Source organism: Phycodurus eques, chromosome 15 (genome assembly GCF_024500275.1).
Source record: "Phycodurus eques isolate BA_2022a chromosome 15, UOR_Pequ_1.1, whole genome shotgun sequence".
Lineage (NCBI taxonomy): Eukaryota > Metazoa > Chordata > Actinopteri > Syngnathiformes > Syngnathidae > Phycodurus > Phycodurus eques.
Genome location: NC_084539.1, coordinates 6,712,308 through 6,726,842, shown reverse-complemented (window position 1 = coordinate 6,726,842; position 14,535 = coordinate 6,712,308). Strand labels below are relative to the sequence as shown.

Here is a 14,535-nt window from a genome sequence, read left to right as displayed (position 1 = left end):
TATTAACTTCTATTATAGGAGAACCTGTTGATGGAAATCAGACAACTTTACTGGTAGAAATTGCATCTTAACAAAAACAAATCTATCCCACCCATGTTTTGAAAAATTACATTGGAGACAATATTGCAAAAGGCATGTCTGTTTTTAATAAACCCCATCAGCCACTTCAATTTCAGAACACCACTGATCACTTCAAAATCAATAGAAGACGAAGCGGCGTGCTCTTATTTTGTAACACCCTACCGGAAGCAGGGAGGTGAAAGTGACACAATGTAACTTGACGAAATACAAAAGCAACACAGCAAGTAAGAGCCAGGTGAAGTGTGTTGATTATTTTGGATAATCTACATTACACACTGTATGTAGTTTATTATTAGTACACTTAACAGGACCAAAACATCGTTGGGATGTTTCTTGGTGCAGTATGACGCTGCTCCAGCCCAGCTCGCCTCGGGATGCCAAGTTGTTGCTATCATCGTGTGTCTTCTGAGCTAAGCTTTTACTTGCATACCCAAAAAAGAATAGACAGATAAACGTGTTATTGTTTACTTGTACACTGCATTTATGTTTTATGCACGTTCGCAATGTTGTGATTATGGCGATGAGTGCGTTCATGACCATTCCCCGCTGCAGATGTATTTCCGCATACGTCAACGATTTTGTCATTGTTGCGCAATCGCCACACTTGCTTCGACGCGCTTCACTAAATTTCGCTGAATTTGTACCGAATGAACCCACTGCATCCGCGACGACGTATTACGCCCAATCACTACTTCGCTGGACTAAAACATCAATTCTTAAATGTTCGTGTCCGGCTCAACTCGTCTCGGTGCACGTCGAAGCTTCGCGGCCTGACTTTAGCCTAGCTTAGCTTTTTTTATTTTTATTTTTTTAGCTGCTAACAAAAGGGACGCGTTTGTGATCAACGCGGCGCGAAGTGTTATCATTGTCGCGTGAAAATGTGTGCGAGGAGGACAGCTGAGTACGAGGAGGAACTTTGCGGAACAAATGAGGACCGAAGACAACGTCAGCCACTGGACGCTGTTTGCAAGAAGCTTCCAGTTGGTTTACGCACAGGTTCGTTCACACTCACTTGTTCAGGAGCAGTACTTTTTTAATATCGGTAATATCCATGTGTTTACGGGCGCTGTGTGACGTTGCATTGAATAAAACATTAAGATACAAAAAAAAACAAAAATGTGTGCTATGTGGCCCTGTGGTGTTCCCCTCGTGACGTGGAACCAAGGGCGGAGGCCGCATCTCAGAAGATTAGTTTTATGCCCAGTCAGAAGTCAGAACATGGTGTGTGGGAAGGGGGAAAAAAAAGTATGTGCACATTATTATTCGCTGTTGTTAAAGCCGCAATCTGTATTTTCCGACTCGAGTCATGAATTTGATGACTTTAGACTCGACAATATGCTACAAGACGTGCAACTCGACTTGGACTGGAACAGCAGTGACTCTTCTTCAACAGACTTGCGACTTTGACCAAGACATTGAGAAACCCAACACTGAGCTATATGTGCAACTTAGTGCTTTTCAACGAGGCAACCCAAGGCCGTTGTATCGTACTTGTTAGTGTCCGAATTGACCCACGTTGCCATCTTCTCTCATCTATTTGGTAGATCTAGATTTATATTTTTTCTCATCTATTTGGTAGATGTCTGTACGCCTGTCATTCTCACAACCCATGGTGATCTCATCCGAAAGAGACCCATTGCTGCCGTCGACTGGCCATACATCATCATTCGTTTAAATACTTTGCCATCTTAATAATCACAGGAGAGCAGGCCAACCCCCCCCCCCCACTATTAAAAAAAACGTGGATTTCCGTTGACATTTTCCGTCACTGAAAGAGTTGATGTTACTTTGTCTTATCCAACTGGAAACTTGATTGGCTGTATATTGCCTGTTAAGCCATTAATGATTCTCTGTATCAAATCTTTAATATTTGTTCAGGTGCAATTTTTGTGAACAGCGCTTGAGTCTATTTATATTTTTATTTATCTTGAGTCATTATGTTTGGGTTATTAAGCTCTAATATCATTATATCAGTGGCATTAAAAAAAGGACACTATGGTTTATCGTGATATATTTTGGGAAAATATCGCCATCCATCTTCAGGCAAGAGGCGGGGTACACCCTGAACTGGTTGACAGCCAATCGCAGGGCACATATAAAGAAACAACCATTCGCTCTCACATTCACACCTACGGGCAATTTAGAGTCTTCAGTCAACCTAGCGCGCATGTTTATGGGCTGCGGGGGGAAACCGGAGTACCCAGAGAAAACCCCCGCAGGCACGGGGAGAGCATGCAAACTGCGTACAGGCGAGGCCAGATTTGAACCCGGGTCCTTAGAACTGTGAGGTAGATTTGCGAACCAAAAAAACAATTTCCCTCATTTTGCATTTAAATACAAGACCCACATTGTTTTAGAAATCTCCAACTTAATGCTAACAGTCAATGGAGAAAACTACTGACGGGTTAGCTGATATTAGCAATTGATCACGGGAGGGACTTACCTTCAAATAACAAATATTCGCACACAAACATCATAGTAGCACATACAGACAGGTAATATAACAATACTCACGGGCATATATTCTTCATACGCTGTGAAAAGCTTATTAACGTTATATCGCAACTTTCTTCTACTCGGTACTATTATTTTTTAAAGCTTACATTAAGTGAGTCGTTATATGCATGCATCGTACCGGACTGCCCCTAAGAGTCCAAGGCGCACACAGCAGGTACAGTCATTGATTGGACAAAAACTTTTCTTGCCTGTGACATGAAATGAAACTAAACCTTTCTTGTTTTCGGCCAATTAGGATTACCAAAATTATTTCTGTTTGCTAAATGCCAGGATAATGAGATGATTTTTTTTTTAAGGCAACTATAATAAGCAAAGCAAAGCAAATTTATTTATATAGCACATTTCATACACAAGGTAACTCAATGTGCTTTATGATTGATTAAAAGCATTTAAAAAAAGAAAAAAACATCTTAAATATTTAAAACAAAGAGAAAAAACATAATACAATTAAAACAGCATACAGTGCAAGAAATATCATTTAAAAGTGGAAATGCTCTAAAAAGCATGGGAAAAAGAAGAGTTTTTAACCTGGACTTAAAAACATTCACACTTGGAGTTGACGTCACTTCTGTTCCATCCATCCATTTTCTGAGCCGCTTCTCCTCACTAGGGTCGCGGGCGTGCTGGAGCCTATCCCAGCTGTCATCGGGCAGGAGGCGGGGTACACTCTGAACTGGTTGCCAGCCAATCGCAGGGCACATAGGAACAAACAACCATTTGCACTCACAGACATGCCTACGGACAATTTAGAGTCTCCAATTCGTGCATGTTTTTGGGATGTGGGAGGAAACCGGAGTGCCCGGAGAAAACCCACGCAGGCACGGGGAGAACATGCAAACTCCACACAGGCGGGGCCGGGGATTGAACCCGGGTCCTCAGAACTGTGAGGCTGACGCTCAAACGAGTCGCCACCGTGCCGCCACGTCACTTCTGTTGGCAACTTATTCCATTTGTGTGCATCATAATCGCTAAATGCTGCTTCACCATGTTTGCTTTGGACTCTGTCCTCCACTGTTTGACCTGTGTCTGTCGATCTCAGAGTCCTACTGGGTTAATATTCCATTAGCATTACTTTCATGTGTTCAGGACCTAAAACATTTTGTGATTTATAGACATAGTAGCAGAACTTTAAAATATATTCTAAAGCTGACTGAGAGCCAATGTAAAGACTTTAGAATTGGAGTAATATGCTCTGACCTCAAGTTGCAGCATTTGTAAGAGCTGCAGCTGTTTAATGCTCTTTTGGGGTCCAGTCAGAAGACCATTACAATAGTCAGGCGCGGAGGGCCTCATCCCGTTCGAGGAGAGAATCGCTGCGATCATGGGTGACACTACTCTCTCGGGTGGTGGGAGCACATGTGGCTGACTGATCACCCCACAAGGTTAATACCATGTATTTCTATTACTCATAACAAATGTGCTCATACAGTAACATACACTCAGCCCTGTGAGATAAAGGTTCATGCATAAATGTTGTATGGATGGTATTTGTAATAAATCTTTTGCATTCAAATCGAAGCACATCTGCATATCAAAGAGGATATCAAAAACTTTGAGTCCTTTTTGATGACTCAATTTATTATTTTAATACACAAGAGAGGACACAAACACTGACATTTTAATTTATTTATTTTGTCGGAGAAGAGGGGTAAATTATGTCATTTCAACACATTTTAATCAAGTGCAACTGATGTACATGTTCAAATTAAGGAAATTCAAGGGACTTTTTTTTTTTAATGTGCAGTCGCAGCCACGCGCTACATGTTCGGGGGATTCGTCCACCGTCCCTGTCGTCTCCTCCGGCATCCCCAGGGTCTCCGACGCAATTACGCTTAATCTCCAAATCGTACCAAAACACAGTACTGTGGTGTTCTTCTCACTGCAAAAACGTTTGTGAGAGTAATTATTCAGACACATAGATAATTGACATGTGATGCGTCAATGACATTATCATTAATTGGCTGCGAGGCCATGAAATGTCGATGGGATCTCTGGCGGAAAGCGCTAACATGTAAGCAGGTCGGAAGACAGAGGAAGTTACAAATGAAATTTGGCCCATGTGCGTTTGTCTGCTTATGCCTTGCAGATGCCAGTGAAGCTCTTCGTCCTGAGTGGCAGGAGCCACAGTCCCCTCACGTTAAAGAGGAAGAGGAGCAGGAGTCTTGCGCCATCAAAAAGGAGGAGCAAGAGTTCCTGCACATTAAAGAGGAAGAGCAGGAGTTTATCATCAAGGTTCCATTGACTGGTATCTATTTGAAAGGTGAAAATGAAGGTAAAGGTCAAAGTGTGGCGAACAGCGGGGCAGAGCCTCCAAGCAGTAGTTCAAGTCAACACATGACAACACAAGGTGAAGGAGTCCAATGTGTGGAATCATCAGCAGACGGGCTCATAGCTCCACTATCAGATAGTGACGGCACAACGTCACACTCTCTTCACGATGATGATGAACAGTCTGAGGGTCATAAGACAGGTCACACAAACAACAAACGCTGGAAATGTTCACAGTGCGAGAAAAGCTTTGGGTATAAGAGCCGTTTGAAAAGTCACATGATTAGCCACACTGGGGAGAAACCTTTTGCCTGCTCGCTTTGCGGTAAAAGATTCTCTGATAAGGGAAAATTAACAAGTCACACAAAAACACACACTGGAGAGAAACCGTTTGCCTGCTCGGTTTGTGGTAAAAAATTCTCTTGGGAGGGCAATTTGAGAAAACATACAAGAACACACACTGGTGAAAGACCTTTTCCCTGCTCGGTTTGTGGTCTTAGCTTCACTGATAAAGGAAAATTAATAATACACACGAGAACGCACACTGGAGAGAGACCCTTTGCCTGCTCAGTTTGTGGGCAAAGATTCAGTGATAAGATATACTTGAAAAGTCACACAAGAACACATACTGGTGAGAAACCTTTTTCCTGCACAGTTTGTGGTCAAAGTTTCTCTGAAAGGGGAACATTGAAAAGACACACAAGAACACATACTGGTGAAAAACCATTTACCTGCTCAGTTTGTGATCAAAGTTTCTCTGAAAGGGGAACCTTAAAAAGACACACAAGAAAACACACTGGAGAGAAACCTTTTGCCTGCTCCATCTGTGGTAAAAGAGTCAAACGAAGACACACTTTGACAGCACATATAAAAAGGCACACTGGAGAGAAACTTTTAACCTGCTCAGTTTGTGGTCAAAGATTTGCTTATGAAAATCTGTATAAGAATCACAAGTGTGCTGGTGAATATAGTACAGATCAATGAAAGATAGATGTTTATAAACTCAGGGCATTGACTCGATCGCAACTGTGTTCTGGTTTTCTCTGATTATGTTTCTCCTGTCGTCTGAGCATGCTGCATTAGTTCATGTACCAAAACTAGCTCGGACAGTTCTAACTTCGGACTTGAACTGTCCTATCTAGCCTGTGTGCATGTACAACATATTCCAGAACAGTACAGTTGCGATCGATTTCAGGCCCTGACAATGAAATGACCTGGATGGATGCAAATATTCACAGGCATGTTTAATCTTGAAACTGATGACGATGACACAGATTTTAAACATTTTACATTTTTGTATTCTTATTCTGTTTACTTTCTTGTGTTTTATATACCGTCTTATATTCTATGTACCCTCTTAAAAGCCTCCTGTGGGCAAGTATTGAGAATTAGCACTTGTGTTAAAACCCTTAAAGCAATGTATCTGCATTGCCCAATGTTTTTTTTTTGTCATGTGCATACCAAATAATAATTAAAACAAATGGTTGACTAAAATAGACTGAGGAAGCTTGGACTCTTTGGGGTAAGATGGAAAATATGATACTGAATCAAATGCTGTCCAATTTTAAACTGATAGCAACTTGTATATCAAGGAAGGTGCTTGAAAGTTGACGACAACTATATTAGGAGTCTGGAATTTACACAAAGGCTGACCGCCTGTAGGCGTTAGAAGAAGGCATGCCATCCCTACAGATTTTGTAGGGATAGCCGCCCAGCAAAATTAAATGAGACTCTCCCACTTTGCTGTGGCTGTTGGTAGATACTGCATATTGCTTGCTGACCAATAAATTTGTCTTTGTTCAAAAAGCTTGTATCAGCGAAGTCTTCTTCAGTATCGCCTGTCGATCCCTCTCCTTTACTGCCGAGAGGGAAGCCGGGGCCTGATCCATCCACCGCGAATTGGACTGGGCAGACTTCCATGTGCCATGATCTAATTTTAATTTTAATTTTATTTACGATACCCCTTTGAGATCCAGCATAGTGTTTTTCGAAGGGGCTCTCAAGACGAACACAAAAAAATAATTCATAAAATACAAGTTGACAACAAAACCACATTATCACTTCCACGACCCCCGCTCAATCACCAACTTAAAAAAAAAAAAAAGTGTTTACACACGTACACAAAACCACATCGCAATGCAATGCGACATCAGAAGCAACTGAATGTAACAGCAATATGTATAAAGTAATGAAAGGAAACACTATCAAAAACATGAACAGCTTGCTTGTAAGTCAGAAAAGAAATTTGGAACGACCTCTGGTCGTTGGAGCCGCTGTAGTACAACAACAGACAGTCAGTGTCACAAAATCTACTTTTAGGACATAAAAACACACCATGGGGAGTCACTGAGCAATGAAATGTTACCAGTAATGTGGTAATGCTGATGCAATGACAATTGTGCAAATGTTGCAGAGTCCTCAATGAATTTGAGCAGTTTAAAGTGTGATAACCGGAACAGTGACAATTGTGCAAGGGGTGCAGATAGTTCTCAAGTTACATGAGTGCCCAGTTTTGGTCAACAACAGATATGAATAGTGCAGAGTGACGAGACTGCTATAGTTGGTACACGAATAATGTAATAGTGTCTCAACAGACATGTGCCAAATTGGCAGCATGTCACAATGGAATTGTAATTTAACTGTTACAGAAGTTAATGGCAAGAAGGAAAGCTGTTGAAGTCTGCTGGTTTTGGTTGGATTATTATATATTACAGCATGGCGGCTTGTTGTTCATTTGCTGTTATACGCTGTCATCTAGTGGCCATTTTGTGTCACTGTTCTTGCCATGGCCATTTATAATGCGTTAGGTTCAAAAGATGTTCTGTTTTTAAGAAATACAAAGAATTGGAACACAGACTGGTAGTCACTTAATCTTCATGTTTGATAAGTAATGCTATCTCTCCATAGTAATTAAGTTGATTAGATCATTTAATTCACGTAATGATTGATGCCCAATGTGTTTTGCACTTGACAGTTTCCCCCTTTCAGTCATCAATACATCTGAAATCAACTGGTCAGGGTTTGTGAAGAAATTGGGAATCCGTAGTCCTTCCCATGAAATCTCTCTGGCCCCCTTCAGCTCGGTCGGCCGAGCTAGGCCTCTGGTGGTACTGTAAGTGGTTGAGGTCTTCAGTGCGCCCCCCAGTGGTCAAAAGTGGTAAACAATGACATGTTGACAAGGTAAATCAAATATTGACTGAAGACTTACTAATGGTGTTGGTATTAAAACATAACCTCCAAAATCTCATCTTTACCGTATTTGTATTAATTTATTACATTGAAGATGTGCAAAAAAACTAAATTTAAAATACATTTCTTTCTTTCTCTCAAATAATTGACTCAGTGATTAATTGTAAAACAAAGCACATCACTTTTTAAGCAACAAATTATTTTACTACAATACACAACTTTGTTTACCTCACCGACGAATAACCTGGCCTTTGCCTGACATTTTTTCGCAGTTATAACCTACAGCGTAGAATGGAGGACTTCATCACGGAAGCCAAGGTTCGTATAGAGGGGGTCGTGCTTCGCGCGCTGTGCCAGCGCCACTCTCTGATTGGCTGACGACATCGCAAGCTTGGAGAGCGAGCCTCAGCTGCACTCGTTTCGGACGTGAAAGAGGACATGTGACGTATTTTGGCGGTTAGACCTTCACCCTTCCCGCCCCCCTCCACAATAACCGAACAGAAGCTTATTTGTTGTGCACACACAAAAAAAATGTTATTCTATTTAATATCGCCAAAGTGAGTACAAACGAAACGAGACAAAAAGCCAATGTAATTCACAATAATATATATATATATATATATATATATATATATATTTTTTTTTTTTTACGAAGCTTAAAATTTCATGAGTATCTTCTTAGTGTTTCTCAAACTTTTGACGCAAAGTTCCACTTCAAGAATACTTACCTTCCCAAGCACCACCACGATGACCAACACTAAAACTACAGTTGCAACGTTCATCAAAAACGAAGGAGGTTATAGTCCTAAAACGTATACAGGTATTTAATATTTGAACATTAACACAGTACTTAAACATTGGGGGGAATAAAAAGCTGGTAAATAACGAAATAGTAATAATAATGTATGGTACATGATCTTTTTTCCCCACCGAAACGTTTTAAAACAAATTGTTGGTTAAGATTAAATGCAAAGTTATTGCACCTAAAAGTTAAACACTATACAACTAAAATATCCTATACTTGAAAACATACAGTACTGGAAAAGTTAAATGAGTAACACGGAGTACTTCATCGTATCTTGTTTAGAATGCAGATAACTAGTATAAGCAAGATTACACGCGTGTAGCATACTTTCACGTCCTGTGATTACATTTTGTGAGTATGATGAAGGAGCGATATAAAGACACGATCACGTACAAAAATTGCTCTGAGATGAATCAGTGCGTGGCCCTTAAAAGGGCCTTTGGTTTAAATGTTGACGGGACGCCTGAAGAGTTTAACCGCCGAAACCGTACAGAGTACGGCCTTGTCTCTTGAGAGCGTAAACCACATCCATAGCGGTCACGGTTTTCCTCTTGGCGTGCTCGGTGTAAGTGACGGCGTCGCGGATGACGTTCTCCAGGAAAACCTTGAGGACGCCGCGAGTTTCCTCGTAGATGAGACCGGAGATTCGCTTGACTCCGCCGCGGCGAGCCAGACGGCGAATGGCGGGCTTAGTGATCCCCTGGATGTTATCACGGAGAACTTTGCGGTGACGCTTAGCGCCGCCTTTCCCCAAACCTTTCCCACCTTTGCCTCTGCCTGACATTTTTGCGCAGTTGTAACCTACAGCTTAGAATGAAAGACTTCGTCACGGACGGCCGTTCTTATAACAAGACTGCGGACCTGAAGGAGGAGAGCTGACGTAACGTCCGCGTATGCGTGTGCGCGCGCGTGTTTATGCCTTAACACGGTTGATTGTTAAAACTTAAAAGCACATATACTGACTGTATTGGCTCAATGGAGCACCGTTGTTTTTCCATTTGTTTTTCCTCACTGGCAGAGGTGAAAGTGATGCTAGGATTTATTACTAATTATTACAGTACTGCTTTATTAATAGATGTATCCTATAGCAACATCTTGAACAAATTTTGATGTATTCATAGTGTCTAACTTAATATAGCCCTAACCTAATTAAATAGATCGAACAAAAGAAACATGATCTGAAAAAGGTTTATGGTCAGACCATAATTGAACAAAATGGAAAGTACAATAATTGCTACTTTCAAAAGCGTCTTATGATATTCAAATTGATTCACAAAAAAAGAATTAATTAGCCATTGATGTTATCAAAGGCGGGGTTTTATGCACAGGAATAGACTACAGACACACATTTTATACCCAAAATTATTTTAAGTCTAACTGGACATGTACTGTGTTCCTTATCCATACTGTATTTATACATCAGCTATATGTGTAAATTCTCCATACAGAGACAGACACACATATTTCCTGACTTGGACATAAAGGTATTATTTTTAAAGTTTAAAGACGTGCGAAGTGTTAACAGATGCCAACAGACACGAGTCAAAGGTCTCAGTCATGACGTGTGTTTGCTGCCCTCAGAAAACGTTGTTTTGTTCCCAAATCATCGCCAATATACGCCTTTTTGGACTTTGAGTCCGTGGATGAACATGTTATTTCATCTGTGAAGCGGTTTTTGTCACATCGTGAGTTTTTAAAAATCATTTTATTGCAGAAATAAGTGAGGAAATTCCCCGAGTAGCGCTGCTCACGACAGTGAAGAGGTGACGTTTGGAAGCTCTGCAAAGAAAATGCAAGGAGTACAAGACATTTAAACAACCTCGATGGGGAGAGACACAAGTGTGTTATCTATTAAAGTCGTTGTCGGCGATTTAAATAGTTTCCGTTGTTATCTTTCACCATTTGAAGTGTGCGGAGAAAACACAAGTGAGGAGAGTTTGTCAGCGCGCCGCGCAGCGAAGTGCCCGATTGACTCTCCACGGTTCTCATGGTGCGTTTAAGTCCAGCCTCTTGCTTGGGAAAAGCAATTGTCCATTGAACCGACCATCATGGCAGAAGTAGCTCCAGCTCCAGCTACAGCGGCTAAAGCGACCAAGAAGAAGGCTCCCAAGCCCGCGAAGAAGAAGGTCGGACCCAGCGTCGGCGAGCTCATCGTCAAGGCTGTGGCCGCGTCCAAGGAGCGCAATGGCGTCTCTCTGGCCGCCCTCAAGAAGTCTCTGGCCGCCTCCGGTTACGACGTGGACAAGAACAAGTCCCGCGTCAGGACCGCCGTCGTCAACTTAGTCACCAAGGGAACTCTCGTCCAGACCAAGGGCATCGGCGCTTCTGGCTCCTTCAAGATGAACAAGCAGGCCGAGGGGAAGGCGAAAGCGCCCGCCAAAGGCTGCGGCCAAGAAGACCCCCAGCAAGCCCAAGAAGCCCGCCGTCAAAAAGGCAACAGCGACCAAGAAGCCCAAAACGGCCGCAGCCAAGAAGACGAGCGCCAAGAAGGCCGCCAAGAAGCCCGTCAAGGCTGCGACGCCCAAGAAAGCGGCCAAGAAGCCCACCAAGAGCCCCAAGAAGGCGGCGACGGCGGCCCCCAAAAAAGCCCCCGCGGCCAAGAAGGCTTCTGCTGCCAAGAGGAGTCCCGCAAAGAGGGTGGCCAAGCCCAAAAGTGTCAAGAAGGCAGCGCCGAAGAAGAAGTGATTCAACGCTCCTCTCAACAAAAGGCTCTTTTAAGAGCCGCCACATTCCCAAAAAAGAGCAATGTTATTCGTCGTAAACTTATTTTTACGCTGTCACTCGCGTCATGAAGTCGTGCTGACAGTGACACTGATTTTTGTTAAAACAAATCTCTCCCAACATGATAAATCAATTATGCCTGTAATGTTGCAATGTGTTTGCAGTAGTCTGCACTGCGTGAGGCACTCATCCACAGTATTACGGTGGCACAATCACACAAAATGTTTGGCCATCGACCCGCCACCATCAAATGCGTGGTGGGCCATTATCGTTACCCTACAAACAGTACATATTTTGGATGATCCAATAATGCACTCTATGATTTGACATGACCACACGTGCTGAAGCTGTGCAATAACAAATCTCAAACACTGCGTTCTTAATTTAATCTTAAATGATATTGTCAGTTGTGTGTATGTGTTTTATTCATTTTTGCAACAAATGCAAGTCTGTCATATTGTTTATATCCTTATTTCATTGGCATAATGTATAAATTATAACAGTCGAGCAATAATGTCGCTTCAGGAAAGACTCGTTTTGTGTATGTTCGTAAAGGATAGCCTACCCTTCCAAAGTTTGGGTTCACCCAGACAATTGAATGTTTTCCATAAAAGAAGTTAATAGATAGTGTCAAAAGCTTATATGAGTGAGGTAGCTAAATTCAAAAAAAGAAAACAAACATCCTCAGATTCACTACACTCAGTTAAATATTTCATTATTTTTAATATATAATTTTGATTATAGTTTGGAGCAAACAAAAACCTCAAATTAATTAGCCCTCTGAAAAGTATTTTTCCAAGTTTAATGAATGTATATAATGTGTGAATACTGATGTAAATTAACCTACCATATTGTCATTTATTGAGCTATATCTGTATATGAAGTAGCACCCCTAAAAATTATGGATGTGTGCTGTTTTTGTACACCACATTCACAATTTAGACGATTTTTATTTTCTTCTACCGTCATTTTAAGCCTGATACCTTATTGAAGGGGATGGGGGATGGGAGGGGACAAAAAAAACAACAAAAACGATGTGACCCTAAATAAAAATAATAGTAAATAGTAATGCTTGTCCTCAAAAAGGCCTAGCAGAGGATGTACTTCCTGCGGCTTCTGAGAAAGCACGGCCTGCCACCGGAGCTGCTGAGACAGTTCTACACAGCGGTCATCGAATCAGTCCTGTGTTCTTCCATCACAGGTTGGTTTGGTGCTGCTACAAAAAAGGACAAACTCCGACTGCAACGGACAATCCAAACTGCTGAAAGGATTGTCGGTACCCCCCTACCCACCATTGAGGACTTGCACGCTGCCAGAACTAAGACAAGGGCGTGCAAAATCCTCTCGGACCGTCTGCACCCCGGTCACCAGCTCTTCCAGCTCCTTCCCTCAGGTAGGCGCTACCGATCAACGCAAACTAGAACTAGTAGACATTCCAACAGCTTCTTCCCTCTTGCGATCAACTTCTTAAACACCTAACCTATAATTCCATTACAACAAGCTGGCAATTTTTTAAATTTTTTTTTTGACTGAGTTCGTTGTCACATTTCTGTGGGGCCAATTATGTATTACTCGTGCACTCACTGTAGTTGTCTCGCCATGCTGCACTATTTGCATATACTGGCCACTCGTGCCAGAGTAGCATCTGCTCCATTTGCACACTGTTTGAGGAGTATCTGTAACATTTGCACAACCAACATTGTCCCAGATGATCGGACTCCTCGTCACTTTAAACCGCATACACTCCTTGAAGTCTCAGCGCCCTTTGCACAATGGTCATTGCACCGGACTATTGCAATATTAGTCATTCGAACTGCTCTAAGTGCTAGAGGACTCTGCATCTTTTTGCACAATTGTTTTTTGTCAATGTCTTTATGTCTCCAAAGTGTTCTATAAATTGACTGTCTGTTGTACTAGAGCGGCTCCAACGACCGGAGACAAATTCCTTGTATGTTTTGGACATACTTGGCAAATAAAGATGATTCTGATTCTGGTGGAAGGATCTATCAGAATATCAGTAGTGTTAATACCAAGTATCATTATCAGATCGATTCTAGCGTGATGACATAACCTGGTTTTAGTTTCACTCTTTTATGCAAACGTTGCTTCCGCACAATGTGTTTTCTGGAGAATATAAGGGCACTTAAGTGATTTAACAGTAATATCCTTACAGTGACGAAGATTAGTAGGCACTGTTGTGTTAGTTTGTCCCTTTATTAATTGCATTGTCTGAATGGCGTTTGGTAACTTTGCATTATGTTCGTCATTGTGATTTGAACTTCTTACTCATTGACAAGTATGGACAATTAAGGGAATGAAACGCCCTTATAGGAAAGTGTGTGGCTCTTAAAAGAGCCGTTTCGGGGTTAGTGCGGCGTCGGAGTGGACTTTTACTTGGACTTGGCTGCCTTCTCGGTCTTCTTGGGGAGGAGCACGGCCTGGATGTTGGGCAACACGCCGCCCTGTGCGATGGTCACTCCGCCCAGGAGTTTGTTGAGCTCCTCGTCGTTGCGGACGGCCAGCTGCAGGTGACGGGGGATGATCCTGGTCTTCTTGTTGTCGCGGGCTGCGTTCCCGGCCAACTCCAGGATTTCAGCGGTCAGGTACTCCAGCACGGCCGCCAAGTAGACGGGAGCGCCGGCGCCGACGCGCTGGGCGTAGTTCCCTTTCCGCAGCAGCCTGTGGACGCGACCGACCGGGAACTGCAGTCCGGCACGGGAGGAACGAGTCTTGGCTTTTGCTCTGGCCTTGCCGCCGGTCTTGCCTCTTCCGCTCATCTTGATACTTCTTCCCGGAGTGATAACGCGAAGAAAATGTGCCCTTCGGTGCTCAAAGTCCTCCTTTAATAGCCGCAGAATGCGCGGGACGCTCGAGGCAGACCAACCAGGAAAGAGGCTTGAAAAGCGGAGGGGTCTTTGCACTTCGGGGGCCTGTTTGAACCCAATCTCCCCCAA

General features: G+C 42.6%; 3 protein-coding genes and 1 pseudogene across 4 annotated transcripts in view; 2 read left to right on the top strand and 2 right to left on the bottom strand.

Annotated features, from left to right (window-relative positions):
* Positions 1 to 14,358, bottom strand: part of LOC133413548 (uncharacterized) — a 142,576-nt gene extending 128,218 nt beyond the window's left edge. The window contains exon 1 of the mRNA XM_061698056.1: positions 13,976 to 14,358. Coding sequence (XP_061554040.1) covers positions 13,976 to 14,358 — 383 coding nt within the window. The remainder of the gene's footprint in view (positions 1 to 13,975) is intronic.
* Positions 279 to 6,641, top strand: LOC133413542 (zinc finger protein OZF-like). 2 transcript variants are annotated; one of them, XM_061698049.1, is made up of 3 exons: positions 279 to 316; positions 896 to 1,077; positions 4,685 to 6,641. In XM_061698049.1, the coding sequence occupies exons 2-3, from the start codon at positions 960 to 962 to the stop codon at positions 5,848 to 5,850; spliced, it is 1,284 nt and encodes a 427-aa protein (XP_061554033.1). In that variant the 5' UTR covers positions 279 to 316; positions 896 to 959; the 3' UTR covers positions 5,851 to 6,641. The 2 variants fall into 2 exon arrangements, with proteins under 2 accessions (XP_061554033.1, XP_061554032.1); XM_061698048.1 differs by lacking the exon at positions 279 to 316 and having other exon boundaries at positions 325 to 1,077.
* LOC133413943 (histone H4) lies at positions 9,333 to 9,644 on the bottom strand. Its single transcript, XM_061698884.1, has one exon. It carries the CDS (start codon positions 9,642 to 9,644, stop codon positions 9,333 to 9,335), a length of 312 nt encoding a protein of 103 aa, XP_061554868.1.
* On the top strand, positions 10,909 to 11,545 carry LOC133413549 (histone H1-like; annotated as a pseudogene).
* Positions 14,359 to 14,535: the final 177 nt, after the last annotated feature.

Coding starts and splice junctions, on each gene's coding strand:
- LOC133413542 (XM_061698049.1), top strand. CDS start 960: ATGTGTGCGAGGAGGACAGCTGAGTACGAGGAGGAACTTTGCGGAACA. Junction 1,078..4,684: donor TCCAGTTGGTTTACGCACAG/GTTCGTTCACAC, acceptor TATGCCTTGCAG/ATGCCAGTGAAGCTCTTCGT.
- LOC133413943 (XM_061698884.1), bottom strand. CDS start 9,644: ATGTCAGGCAGAGGCAAAGGTGGGAAAGGTTTGGGGAAAGGCGGCGCT.